Source organism: Pundamilia nyererei, unplaced genomic scaffold (genome assembly GCF_000239375.1).
Source record: "Pundamilia nyererei isolate P.nyererei 1_Seehausen unplaced genomic scaffold, PunNye1.0 scaffold00033, whole genome shotgun sequence".
Taxonomy (NCBI): Eukaryota; Metazoa; Chordata; class Actinopteri; order Cichliformes; family Cichlidae; genus Pundamilia; species Pundamilia nyererei.
The window spans coordinates 673,235-685,876 of record NW_005187434.1 but is presented as its reverse complement, the minus strand read 5'-3'; the positions used below and the strand labels follow the sequence as shown (position 1 = coordinate 685,876).

At 41.1% G+C, this 12,642-nt stretch overlaps 1 protein-coding gene across 2 annotated transcripts in view; it reads right to left on the bottom strand.

The window, feature by feature from the left end:
- The window catches only part of pebp4 (phosphatidylethanolamine binding protein 4), a 52,797-nt gene that overhangs the window by 19,157 nt on the left and 20,998 nt on the right, over positions 1 to 12,642 (bottom strand). For both annotated transcript variants that reach the window (XM_005729386.1, XM_005729387.1), the window contains one exon: positions 10,059 to 10,157. In XM_005729386.1, coding sequence (XP_005729443.1) covers positions 10,059 to 10,157 — 99 coding nt within the window. The remainder of the gene's footprint in view (positions 1 to 10,058; positions 10,158 to 12,642) is intronic.

Genomic DNA, 12,642 nt, shown 5'->3' with positions numbered 1-12,642 from the left:
TTTAAATCTAACCCAAGAGATTCAAAATCCATGTTCATCAGCTGCTCACCTCTATGATCTCCCATAAAACAAACCTATAGAAAAGGGGTGAGCTTAAATCAATAGAGAAAAGGACAGAAAGCCTTCTGGAACAATTTAATTCGAAGAAGATACAACAACTCATGTTTTCCCCCCAGCAGGTGACACTGATACCATGAAATCCTCATAACAAAATGTGTCAATAAATGTTCTCTGATCTTCTACCCCTTCGGTTAAAGACGTCAAGAAATCAAGTACTCTAAATCAAGTGCAATCCAGCGATCTACATTAGAGTTTTTCTTATGTGAACATAATAATCAAAATATGGCAACATATCTCTTTCCTTTCCTGTATTTTCCAAATTGTACTGAATTTATTTCAGTTTAAATGCACAACTAACACTGTGGCATAGCTACTTTTACTCAAGTAAAATGTTTGAGTACTTTCTGTGCCACTGATTAAAAAGCCCCCTATCATTTTCATTCAGGTGGAGCTGAAGAGTGTTTTTAAGGTTAAAAGAAATCTACGTTGACTGTTTGTAGGAGGACATTAAGAGCAGACAAATTCAAGCATTTTCGAACACTTCCTTTTTGTTCTTCGTATAAGAAGATTACACAAACATGGGTCCTTTTAAGCGGATTGAACAAACATCTAGGGCTGTCAGTTTTTTGGAGAGGACAGTGCCCATTCTCAGCAGGTGCAATTTCTATGATCAGCACAGCTCCTTTTTAAGCTCTCTCTTTTTAACATCAGGTTTTATTTTTGCGCAGATGCCTAACTGGCGTCAGAGCAGCTTAAAAGACTGCAAACTATCACCGTCCTAACCTTATAGACCTGCCTCACATGTCTTCATGCAGCCAGCCCTGGTCTCGTTCTTCTTGATACCCCCTTCTCTACTGAGCCAGCTCACCCTCTCTGTCTCTCACTCTCACTTTCTCCCAGCTATACTATGGGCACTGATTCATGTGCCTGTGCGTGCACAATGTTTGCCAGAGGAACGCACAAGAATCCGAGCTCCACAATCCCTCTTAACCTCTGACCTTGGCTTATTGTTACCTGTGAGCAGCACTGTGGCAAACATGTTGTACAAGTACTGTACAGCCCTGCAAGCTGTTTGTGTTCTGCAAGTATGGAGGGCAGGGGAGGAGGGAAGGAAGAGAGGGAGCTATTTAATCCCCCCCAAAGGAACTCCCCTCTCAACCCGTATCGTGAACTCGCAGGCAAATCGCGTTGCTGGAAGGCACACCACACACACACTGCTGTCTTTTTAATTTCATCAGCTGAAAGAAATCTATACAGTGCTTTGGAATCCGACTGAGCTGCAGAGAGAAGTGAACTATACAGCACCCTGGAATGTAAACAGGTTTCTCACCAAGTGTAGCATAAAAATACCACATTGCAACAAACCTCTTGGCTATGATAATGGTCAATGGTACAGATCAGAGGTCTTAGTAGATTTTATGTTTGTTAGTCCTACAGCATATCAATAAGAACAACTTGAACAAATCCAGAGAGCAACTCAGAAGAAATGCAGCATTCATACTGAAATTACTCAAGTGTAATAAGCATAAAATACCGGATTCTAGTGAATGCTTTCTATTGACGGCCGATTTTCAGTTGCCATTACAAAAAGCATTATCTCCTGGGAATATTAGGAGCACTGTCATTAAAATCCCTTGCAGTCAGCTGCTTGGTTGAGACCAGATATGGGCTGTAATCTGCGGAGAAAGGGCTCCTTTATTATCCAATGTTAGTAATTGTCAAGCATTGTTACATTCACAGAAACGGGCACAATATTTATTTAATATCAGTAAAACCGAGCCAGACTCGGTTCTATTTTTCTATCCGTCTCTACAGATAACTGTCAAAACTCCACCACCAAGCGTCGGTAACTCTGACATACCGTGCACACTGCTTTCTGGGCACGTGTGCTGCGCTTTCTTACCAGTTGTAATTATTTATCCATTACACAATACACTGTAGATCTTAGCACTACGCTCCACTTTCCGACTTTTACAGTTAGGATAACTTTTGGAATCCAAACAATCAGCACGTACATTTAGACAGGCCCCTATAATATCTGTCAACTTTGCATTCATAGCTGTCACACTTAATTATCATGCCAAAATACAAGAAAATACATTGGCTGCAGGAGGTCCTTTGTGAAGTCTTTGTTTTTGTGTACAATTAACTGGCAAGCATGCCATATACTTAAGTAAGGGCTATTTTAGGTGAGCATAATTGTTAGTGAGTTGTTTTTATCAGCATGCCTCACTCCCCTTCTCCAGGAGACACCCCTAAGAGGAAGCATTTTCCACGGCTGCGGCCCGAGCAACCCCCCGCTAACCCTGACATTTGTTCATTTGCCCGCCCCTCTCTTTGTGGTTTCCGCGCCCGCTTTTTCCTCCCCTCTCCACGTCTGTCAAAAATTGACCACTTTACAGGGGGAACAGGTAGGCAGACTCAGTCAACCCCCCCCCACCTGTACCCTGAAACGCACAAATTCGCACGCGGGGCCGACTGCCAAAGATCCTGCTTTACTGACTGAAGTGGAAGGTGGGGGGTGTGTGGAGGGTGGGGGGATGACAAAGACGACAGCTTGTGTGGGGGAACATTGTCTGCGGCTGCGACGAGAAATCTTTTCAGGAAAAACAGGATTTTATACACAATGGTCGTGGGTGTGAAGAAAGGGGGCACATATTAAAAGAAGTGCCTTAATGTGTGCATAGCTACTGGTTTCTTAAACTGCATTCTCATGGATAAGGTCCAATCTGCTCTTTTTTCCCCCTACAAGGCTCTAGTGTGACAGACTGGATCAAAGAGGGCTTTCCAGGTTGTCCTTGTTTTCTTGGAGAGCATTCGTGATATATCCAGGACAGGGCTCAGGCTGGAAATTAATCCAGCATGCTGACACAGTAGACCTATCTGCTTAAATAAAAATAAATGTGCAAGAGATGCGATTTTGGATGCTTCAACTCCCCCCCCACCCCCCGAGAAATTTAATTCACATGACAATACAAACAGGAATTTGGGTTGTTATTAGGCCACGCGTAAATGCTGATTATTCCCTCTGCGCCCAAACAACCTTTCCAATTGCTCACAGGAAACCATCGCAGCTCACGTTCTTCATGCAGTGAAACCTCCTCAATCATCTCACCACAGCAACCGTGGCGGGGAGGTCAGTTGTTATAGAGATGGCAAGAGGCTTGGTCTGTTATCAGCTACAGTATTGTGTGTGCGTATAAGCGTGCGTGCACTTGAGTGTGTGTTTATTGTATGTGGACGGGGGATGGAGCTGACAACTGAGCGGAGGATTCTTATGTAATTCTCCCTTTAGGTGGCAGAGAACAGTGAGAGCAGCAGCCCACACTGAAGAAGAACCTGTTTGTTAATAAACTGCAAGTAAGATAACATTGATGTATTATTACATGGTGTTTGTACTCAAGACAAGGGCTGTCGAGATGCAAAAAAGCGCCAGGCAAGTTGGCATGTCGCTTCACAAAGCATTGATTTTTGTCCTGCTAGCACTCCTCCAACTTCTTTCAAACATACACACACGTCCCTGGATGCAGACATCAGAGACATACATGACGGCTGCGCGAAAGAAAAAAGTAATGCAAGAAAAATAAAGCAAGAACTAACAAAGACTAGCGTCCTAAAACGGCAGAGACGAAGAGGAAAGGCTGCTGGAGTTGATATTTTTTTGCAGGGAGGGAGTCCAAAAGATGAACTCCATGTAATACCACCTCTGACATTCAGCCTGGCTCTAGTTGACAGGATGAGCATATGCTCTAAATGCTTAAGCACCTCCAGCTGTGCTTCACTGTTAAGGACTATTGTTGACTTGAACCAGGGGAGGCTTTTGGCTTGTTACGGGAAAAAAAAAAAAGGGGGGGATGAATGACCTGCGTGCAAAACTTTATCAGGGTTAAACTAATTCGAGCTAAAATACAAAATATGATATCTAATACACAATTTTATGTCGATATCTTGAAACTTTTGAAAATATTCTTTAAATTCTGGCACAACTCTCGTCATCAATCACTTAAACAGGTGCTCCGCTTTACTTCACATATTTATGTTACTGACAACAATCTGTTCGTATTCTTTAAGACACTTACCACAAAGAACATGTGTTTATCCTGTCAGTTTAAGTTTAAACAAAGGATGACAACAGGTGCACCGAGTGGAGTTTAGACTGGATAAAGTTGCTTCACAGGACTCGGAGTCAGTAGGCACTTCTGCGTAAAAGTTTGCGAAACCACAAACAAGCAAACTGTTAACCTGGGTTATGAGCATGTTTAGCAACTTTGGAGGGAGAAAAAAAAAATCACATTAAAAAGGAAAATTGTTCACTTCCTTTGCGCCCACCCCCTTGTCATAAGATATGGATGTCCCGTAAGGTTATTTGTGTTTGCTGGGAAATGAAGTGCTCAACTGGATTAAAAACATACTGCATATGTTTGGAAATCTGTTTCCCTGGGCGTATGAGTGGAGTGAGCGAGCGTGAAGCAGCAGCTTGCGTCTCCTCCAAGAGAGAGGGCAGACACTCTCATCATTAGCTGGGCTACAATGTGCTCCTCTACCTGCTCCAATCTGCACAGCCAGGCTCCGCTCTGACGCCAGACAGATGTTCCCAGCACGAGGTGCAAAGTATCGAGAGGGGAAATGAGAGTGAGCAGGAGAGAGGCAGAAGAATGGAAATATTCAGCAGAGTACACAATAAGAGTTTAATTATGAATAATACCAATGGTTCTTTGTTCTCACAATGAAGCTAGCTATGGTTCGCCTGGCCTTTGGGAAACTGTTTTTGGCTTCCATATGGGGGCAGCTGTCTGTCAAAAATAAACGCTTAAATCATAACATGCCACAGTAGGGATAATTACGGGATAAAGAACAATACAATTATGTATGTTTATTTGCAATATTGGACAGGTATTTTGCTAAAACAAACTCTGAGGCTATTGCAGAGGTTAAAATTGCAACGCTATTGTTGAATGCTTCTTAGAGAGTAATGATCTGCAAAACTGACAGTTTTTGCAAAACTTCACATCAACTATAAACTTTGGATAAAGACTCATCACTGAGTGCACAGGCAGAAATGTCTCAGTGCATGTAAAACACACAATATCTCCTGAAAAGACACACACTAAACATATTCACAATAATGGTAAATAAGTACAACGAGAATCTGTTGTTGTTGTTTCAAAACAGTCTGTGCCAACATGCAACTCTTGTCCTCTTTTCTGTGTTTTTGTGGTCCTTTAAGATGAGGTGTTTAGAGTTTTAAAGAAAAGAAAAGAAAGAAAGAAAATGCTAACATTTTAATGCTTTCAAGAGCTAAATGGTGAATGAAATGCTGCGAGGCATTGCACGTCTAATAGTTTGCAGATAAAGGACATCTTGAGGTGTGGAGCAGATGATCTCTGCAGGCCTCAGAACTCACAAACACAAAGCCAGCTGGTCTGACACAGTCACAATACTTCACTGTTTGTATTTGCCTGAGCAGCAGCAGAACGCAGGCAGTGTCCTGCTTTGGGAGCCGCTACAACAGAGATGGATGTTAAAGCATGCAAGTCCCTCATGCACCATAATCGCGAATGCACGAAGGATGTGCATGCAACTGGCCTTCGATTAGTCATGAAGAGGAAGCTGATATGTGATGGCTTCCAATCCTCAAAACAGGACAGAGTGATCGGAGTCCAAACAGGCTACGAGGGGTCGTAAATCTCATGTCTTGTTTAAAGAAATGTATCTGAGCTTGGATGATGGCTGCTGCATGGTAGCCTTAGTGTTTCTGCTTCTGGTGGCTATAAACAGACTGTAGAATAACTGCAGAAAAAAGTTGGAGCTCTGAAAAATCCAATAATCATCTCTGTATTGCTTTTGCATGCTAAAAATACTGCAAAGTCACTGACACTGACTTAATATACTGAGTGTATCCCAGCTCAAAGTGCAAGGGGCAGGGGACATCCTGGACATCAGTCTTCATGTATGGAGCATTGTAAACAAAGTTGCAGGCATTCTGCTGCACAATGAACTAGATGAGAACATTTTAAATCATCTTTCCTGCGCCGTGTTTTATAAGAACATTTTTTTTAAATATCATTCCATATCGGACAATCTGCTGCTTGAATATCAGCTGATGATATTGGTCTGGCTATAATTATCTATAAAAACCTAAGGCTTTTTTATCTCTTTCTAACCAGTGAGTGCAAAAGTGCATTAACTATAGCACTGCTTTGCAACTTCATATTGCATCATGTTGACTCAACATGCACCAAAATAATGAGAGTATTAGAAAGTTAAAGTAACACCCAGTGCAGTTTATATATATGCTAACTCTATTCAGGTACTAATGATTTGCTTGTTATAGTAATTATTGCTGCGAGTCCGTACCCGAACATCTGTATTGATTTAGTCTCTGGGAGAGCAAAGAGAGGGAGGGAGAGGCTCACAATCTGGAATTCGACTTCGAGAGCGAGACAACAATCTGTTGATGGTTATTTTGGTAATTGTCCACAATTGATGAAAAAAACCCCAAAAACAAAACAAAACAAAACAAAAAAAAACAGCGTGTGCTGCAGAAGATTCTAAATGATTGTTACTGTTGTTCAGGGGGTCAGGGAAAATGGGCAGTCGCAATGAAAAATGCATATAGAGCATCTAATAATGCGAGCTCTCACAGAAAAGTGGACAGCTGGTGAGAGAAGACAAGACACCCAGCCACACAGTTTACACTTAATTGCTGGAGTGAATTGTTCTTGGCAGCCAAAAGTAAAGATGTGATATGTGATACACAGTTAAATAAAAGATTTAACACCTGACAAACATTAAAATATGATTGTCTTCAAATTGTATTTGTACAGTTGTTCGGCATGTTTATAAATGTTTGCTGATGCTGTTGGATATAGTTACATTTATTTTTGGGATTTTTTCCTACTGTGTCAGGCACAAATAACAGCTCGACCCAGTTGGGTTTATTTTGAAAAATGACAAAGGAGCTAAAACGGAGGGACTACTTAACGCGTAGTTAAAACCAGAATCTGACTTAATGCTGTTTGTTTAACACAGACTTTAAAGCACAGCTACAATCCAAGCCAAATAGTTGAAGCAAGTCTTTTCCTAAATCTCAGTTTAGCTAAACCCACACTTTAGTGATTTGGTTTATTATCCCACACTTGGTTCTTTGATAGCAGGCAGACTCATAATTATACGGATGTGTTCTCTCATTTATCAACGTATCAAAACTGCTGTCAGGATTTTTTCCCCCCATTTAACTTAACTAGCTTGGCCCACAGTTGTTATTAATCTCTGGCTCTCTTCCACAGTGTGTCTTTTGTCCCTCCCCCTCACCCCCAACTGGTTGCAGCAGATAGCCGCCCCTCCCTGAGTCTGGTCTGCTGGAGGTTTCTTCCTGTTAAAAGGAAGTTTTTCCTTCCCACTGTCTCCAAGTGCTTGCTCACCGGAAGTTGTCTGATTGTTGAAGCAACTGATGTTGTGATTTGGCGCTATATAAATAAATTTGAATTGAACTGAGCTTTAGCAACATCAGGACTGAGCTGTATTTTCTGGTTTGAGTAAACCACACTTGGATGTGCCACAGATTTTACAGCAGGGCTTTGGACCGACACCAGCTTGTGACCCCTGAAGCTGGTTTTGTGTCTGAAACCAGAGACCTTTTATGCACAAGGCAAATATGTTAATCGCAACAACACAATGTCATTATCTTAAGATTACTATTGATAATCATTCCAAAAGAAAGACATCTGCTACTTGGTTGGTCCGGGCGGCCTGATAATGTTCACACTCTGATTCACAAGTATCCCTCTCAAGTGCGTCTTACACAGCAGTCACGTAATTAAAAAAACCCTCAGCAGCATGTTTTGATAGGTGAACAGCTGAACATGCAGAGCAAGGTAAGGTGAGGAACCTATCTAAACACAAGGTACTCTAGCAGGTCTTTGCTGTGCTATCATTGATTCTGTAATGAGACTTTGGTGGAGATATCGGTGTAAATCTGTAGCGCCTTGCTGCTCAGTCCAGCCTGACCTCACTTTATTCTCAGTTAAATTAAAGAAATATTTTTCTTCATAACTCCGGATATGGATAAAAAACAAAAACAAAACAAAAAAAAATCCACACTAATTATGGAAACATCCTCATCTAGGGCAAGACTGCATGACCTTGTGCTAATGAATATATATGAAAAGACTATGGCTGCTGCAGCTCACACCATCTGACGAGTGAGGATCAAAACACTGATCCCTTTGACATTTGAAAGCATGACCCCTGACTTCAGCTAAAGAAACTTTCCTTTCAGAGTAATCTACCATCAAACACATTGTTACAAATAACTAGTGAATGTCAAATATTAGCACACAGAACTTTTTATTTTAAATTCACATGAAACAATAATGCAAAGAATAAATTTAAAAAAAAATCCTCAATCATATTTGACTGTGACTCTAGTCTTTTCTTTCTGAATTACATATACTTATGCATTCATTCAAAAAATTGACCGACATTGCTGTCAAAACCGCTGAACCAAATCAAAATCCAATACATTCACATCGGCACTTCAAACAAAACTGAGATTTTATGATGTCACCTAGGCACCCTGGTCAATTAAACACCTCCCACTACAGTTGGCATCACTCAAAAGGCTCATTAACCCTTCTGACCAACCACCAGTCACAATCAGAAAAACATCCCATCACATTGGCCAATCCCTACATGGGCAACGCAGGTCAACACCCACACAAGTGACAGGAAATTGAATTGCTAGAGAAAATGTGCTCTGTCTGAGCACTTGAAAGACATTTGTTTATTCACAGCTAGTCGTGCAGCCAGGCAGACTTTATTGGCTTAAAAATAAGAAGCAAAGGTGATGCCTAATACAATTTTACAAAGTGCAAATCACTCCCTTTTTTTTATATCATTGATGTATGTGAGAAATGTGAGGTAAATATTCATAGATTCCTTACAGTAAGCCAAAGTGTGGTTAAATAAACCAACTCTCACCAATGAGCTCAATCACAGAACGCACAGTCTACGTCTACTGCAGGTTTTCCAGAATATACATCCCAAATACATCACATTTGGATCTTTAAATCAATGTGCCGTTTACTTCGTGTATGACCACGCCTTATAAAAACGAAATGGCAGCAGTGATACATCGCTGAAGCGTCTTTGTGTGCTTGTTTCTTAAACCACTAGTCTTAATCTACCGAGTTGATCTCCCGGTTACCGGGGGATTATAAAATGTCGGCAAACCTCTAAATATTTGAGGCAATCAACAACTCAACATGCATTTGGCGTTAGAATGCAAGAATGTGAAAACACACAAACGAACGGATAAAAAGGAGTGAAATATGAAGAGAAATAAGGGGATCGGAGCTGTGCCCATTTCGGGGGTGTAAAATATGGAGAAGTGTGGATCATTGGGGGAGCTGCTCTGCCTGGGGGAACAGATGAAGGGAGGACATTCTGCCAAGATCTCTCCACTGAAGGGGGAGCTGAGGGACTGGAGCTCTATGGGAGAAAAGAGTGTGCGCCTCGCATGCTGCTCTCCTCAATCTCGGTCTCACACGCCTGCATTGACACATCCCAGGCTCTCTGCAGCAGAGGGAAATTGCTGCTGACAGGGCCTTGCAAACTTTCACAGCCATTTAGAAAGACTTACTCCCACACTTTTGTCACAGGCATTTATTGCACAAGATACATGATATGAAAAATTAACATTTTTCAAACTTGGCATCCTTTTTTTGAACCAAGTTAGGCTTAAAAACCATTCATAATTTTTCAGCCTTACGATCGGCCCCAGTGCAGATGTAAACACTACACATGCCAAGTGAGACCCCGAGATTATGAAAATGCACAATTTTCAAGAAAATTTTTTTTTAAACAGCCACGCGCTACATCATAAATTTGTACCCCATGAGTTTCTAATCCAATAACAAACACGGCCTGTGTCACCATCACCAAAACACAAGTCTTGTTTTTCCTTAAAGCGGCGCAGTTTTTCAGTCTTAGCGTACCTGTATGTCCACGACCAACCAGTGCCTCCAGTAAGCAGATGTTGGCTTGCTGCGGTTTGGAGCATCAGGATCGACCATCACCAAGACGTACGTCTTTTTCTGCAAACAGAAGGAGATTCATATGTTATTGATTTATTTAACACAGACAAAGTGTTTACCGCAGTGCCATGCACACTGTGATTGGCCCAGAGGCACTTTGAGCAACAGCAGTACCTGATCCCTTCTGCTTTCTAAACAGCCATGTGCCGTTTGCACATTACGTCGCCCAAGGCTTGACAACTGGAGTTGGTTTAGATACTCAAAAACACACACTTTACTTTCTAAGCTTTACGTTACCCTATTTAATGCTGTGTGAATTCTTATTCTATTTATAAAATGTATGCAGACAGCAAACAAAGCCAGAAGGGTGGGTTTTCTTCTGTGTTAACAGTCTTAATTCAGCTGCCAAGGTTAAAGTGCTCAAAGTATGAAGAAAGCTGTCCTAAAAAGGCAATGATACACATTGGAATACAGTAGCTGTGCTAATCACAAACTTATTCTTCCAACAAGTGAGCTCTGTTCCTTCACAGTTATTCTTAAAACTTCATATCATTAATGTGACATCAACAAAATGACAACGTTTTGGATCCGATACCAAATCCTCTCGTTAACATATTCACAGTAACTTTCTGCCACTTACCAAGTATCTTTATACCCCTCAATCTGTCAATGGATAAAGTGAGAGAAAAAGCATCTTAACTAACACTTGATCACAGTTATTGGACGTTGACTTGGCGGCTTAATTGCCGGAAAATCTTCATTCTGTCTGTCCCTAAAAGTTAGAGAATTATGAGAGCAGATTGAATTATTGCGAGAGCACATTTGTCATCCCTGGTCTAGTGCCCAAAATCTGCCAGACCATATGATGGGCTTTTTTTATTTTGTTCACTTCCTCTACAAACAGAGACATTAATCAAGGCTGTTTCAATCCTCGCTGTCCCCCTTACTGTATATCGTGCTTCCTACAGAGGCAATACCATAATGCTATCAGCTTTAATACACAGAGAACAGATGCATCGTTTCTTACATTCTCACGTCGGCTGCCAAATAACACTGTTGGGAAAGTCGGTGCAGGAAAACATTTTCCATGTAAACATAAATCTTACATTTCTGTTTGTTGTGTCCTATCAATACATTCGTGCAGGCCTGTGAAAATTATCCTAAGCCGATGTACTTGAATGAGATAAAGAAGTAGTCGTGTATTTTTTCTGCAGATGCTCATTTTCAGAAGGATTCTCTGCCTACCTGACAAGCAGTAATAAGCGTAAACAACTAAGCCTAATAATAGGATAATACTGTAGTCTCAGTGATAGTGCCTGCAGGTAACATCCAGACACACCAGCAACAATAGAGCCTCCTCCACAGCCTGTCAAAAGTGACTCTATATCAGTGACCCCCCCGGGCAGCTTACCAACCATGACCTGTTGCCTTCTCAAGAGTTGTAATCCTCATTTGTACATATTTGCTACCAGGCAAAGAAACTGTGATAATGTAGTTACACTAATATTTAAGTCAGACCCTGATGCATTCAGAAATAACATGGTTTCTAACAACAGATGCACACACCACACACACGTGTGCACGTAGACACACACGCGTGCACACAATGACTAAAAGGGGGGGAATTTTAAGCATTTAAATTAAAAATGACCTCCAGTCACAATTACCATTGAAAGAAATTGCACTTCATTGGATATTTCACGAAGGTTACCATGGATGGAAAGACACCGAACGGGACAGGTTTAGTCTTCTGAATGCCAAATTTAGAACAACACTGAGAACATTTCACATTGATTTCCAACCGTAACAACAAAAACACCGCCTATTTATGGTGGGCACTGAATTTAAATGATTCCTGCATATATTTCTTGCTCGAATTTCTACCTGTAAGAATCTGTCGGGTCCAGCTGGCATGGGCAGCAAATAATACAAGAAGCTCCCTCCATGCTTGCACTTCACACATTGTGGCATGTACCCTTCTCTATTACGAGGACATTTTTTTTTCTCCATCTGTCAAAATCCACATTAATTACGCGCAGATATGTGCAAAAGACTCCGGGGAAAAACAGATGCATATTCTGCCATCTGAAATTATTTAGCGGTGCTCGAACAAACTAAACGTATATCAAAACATGTTTTAACGGGGGGCTAATTGTCATAGCTGTACACTGGGAGGCACACATTTTTAAAAACATGCTAGAGTTTCTCATTAGTATTAATTATTAGTAATATCTGAGCCATGCTGATAATTTAAAATTCACTTCTGCTGCTTATGATATCTATGACTGGTGACGGTTCATTTTCTATATTTTGGACAACACAAAAATTTACATAGTGTTTAAGTATTCAGTTTCTTCCATATACTTAGCTTATACTTATAATTAGACTTTGCACAAAGGTGAGAGGTCAGCAACCCACTCGGTTATTCTTTGTAATGGGTGCAGGCCTTGAAAAATGTCACAATATTCTCAGAGCTAAAGAAAGCAGAAGTGAAATCTGAAGAGGTGTTGGCCACAGACCACAGAGCTCCGTCAGGCCATTATAC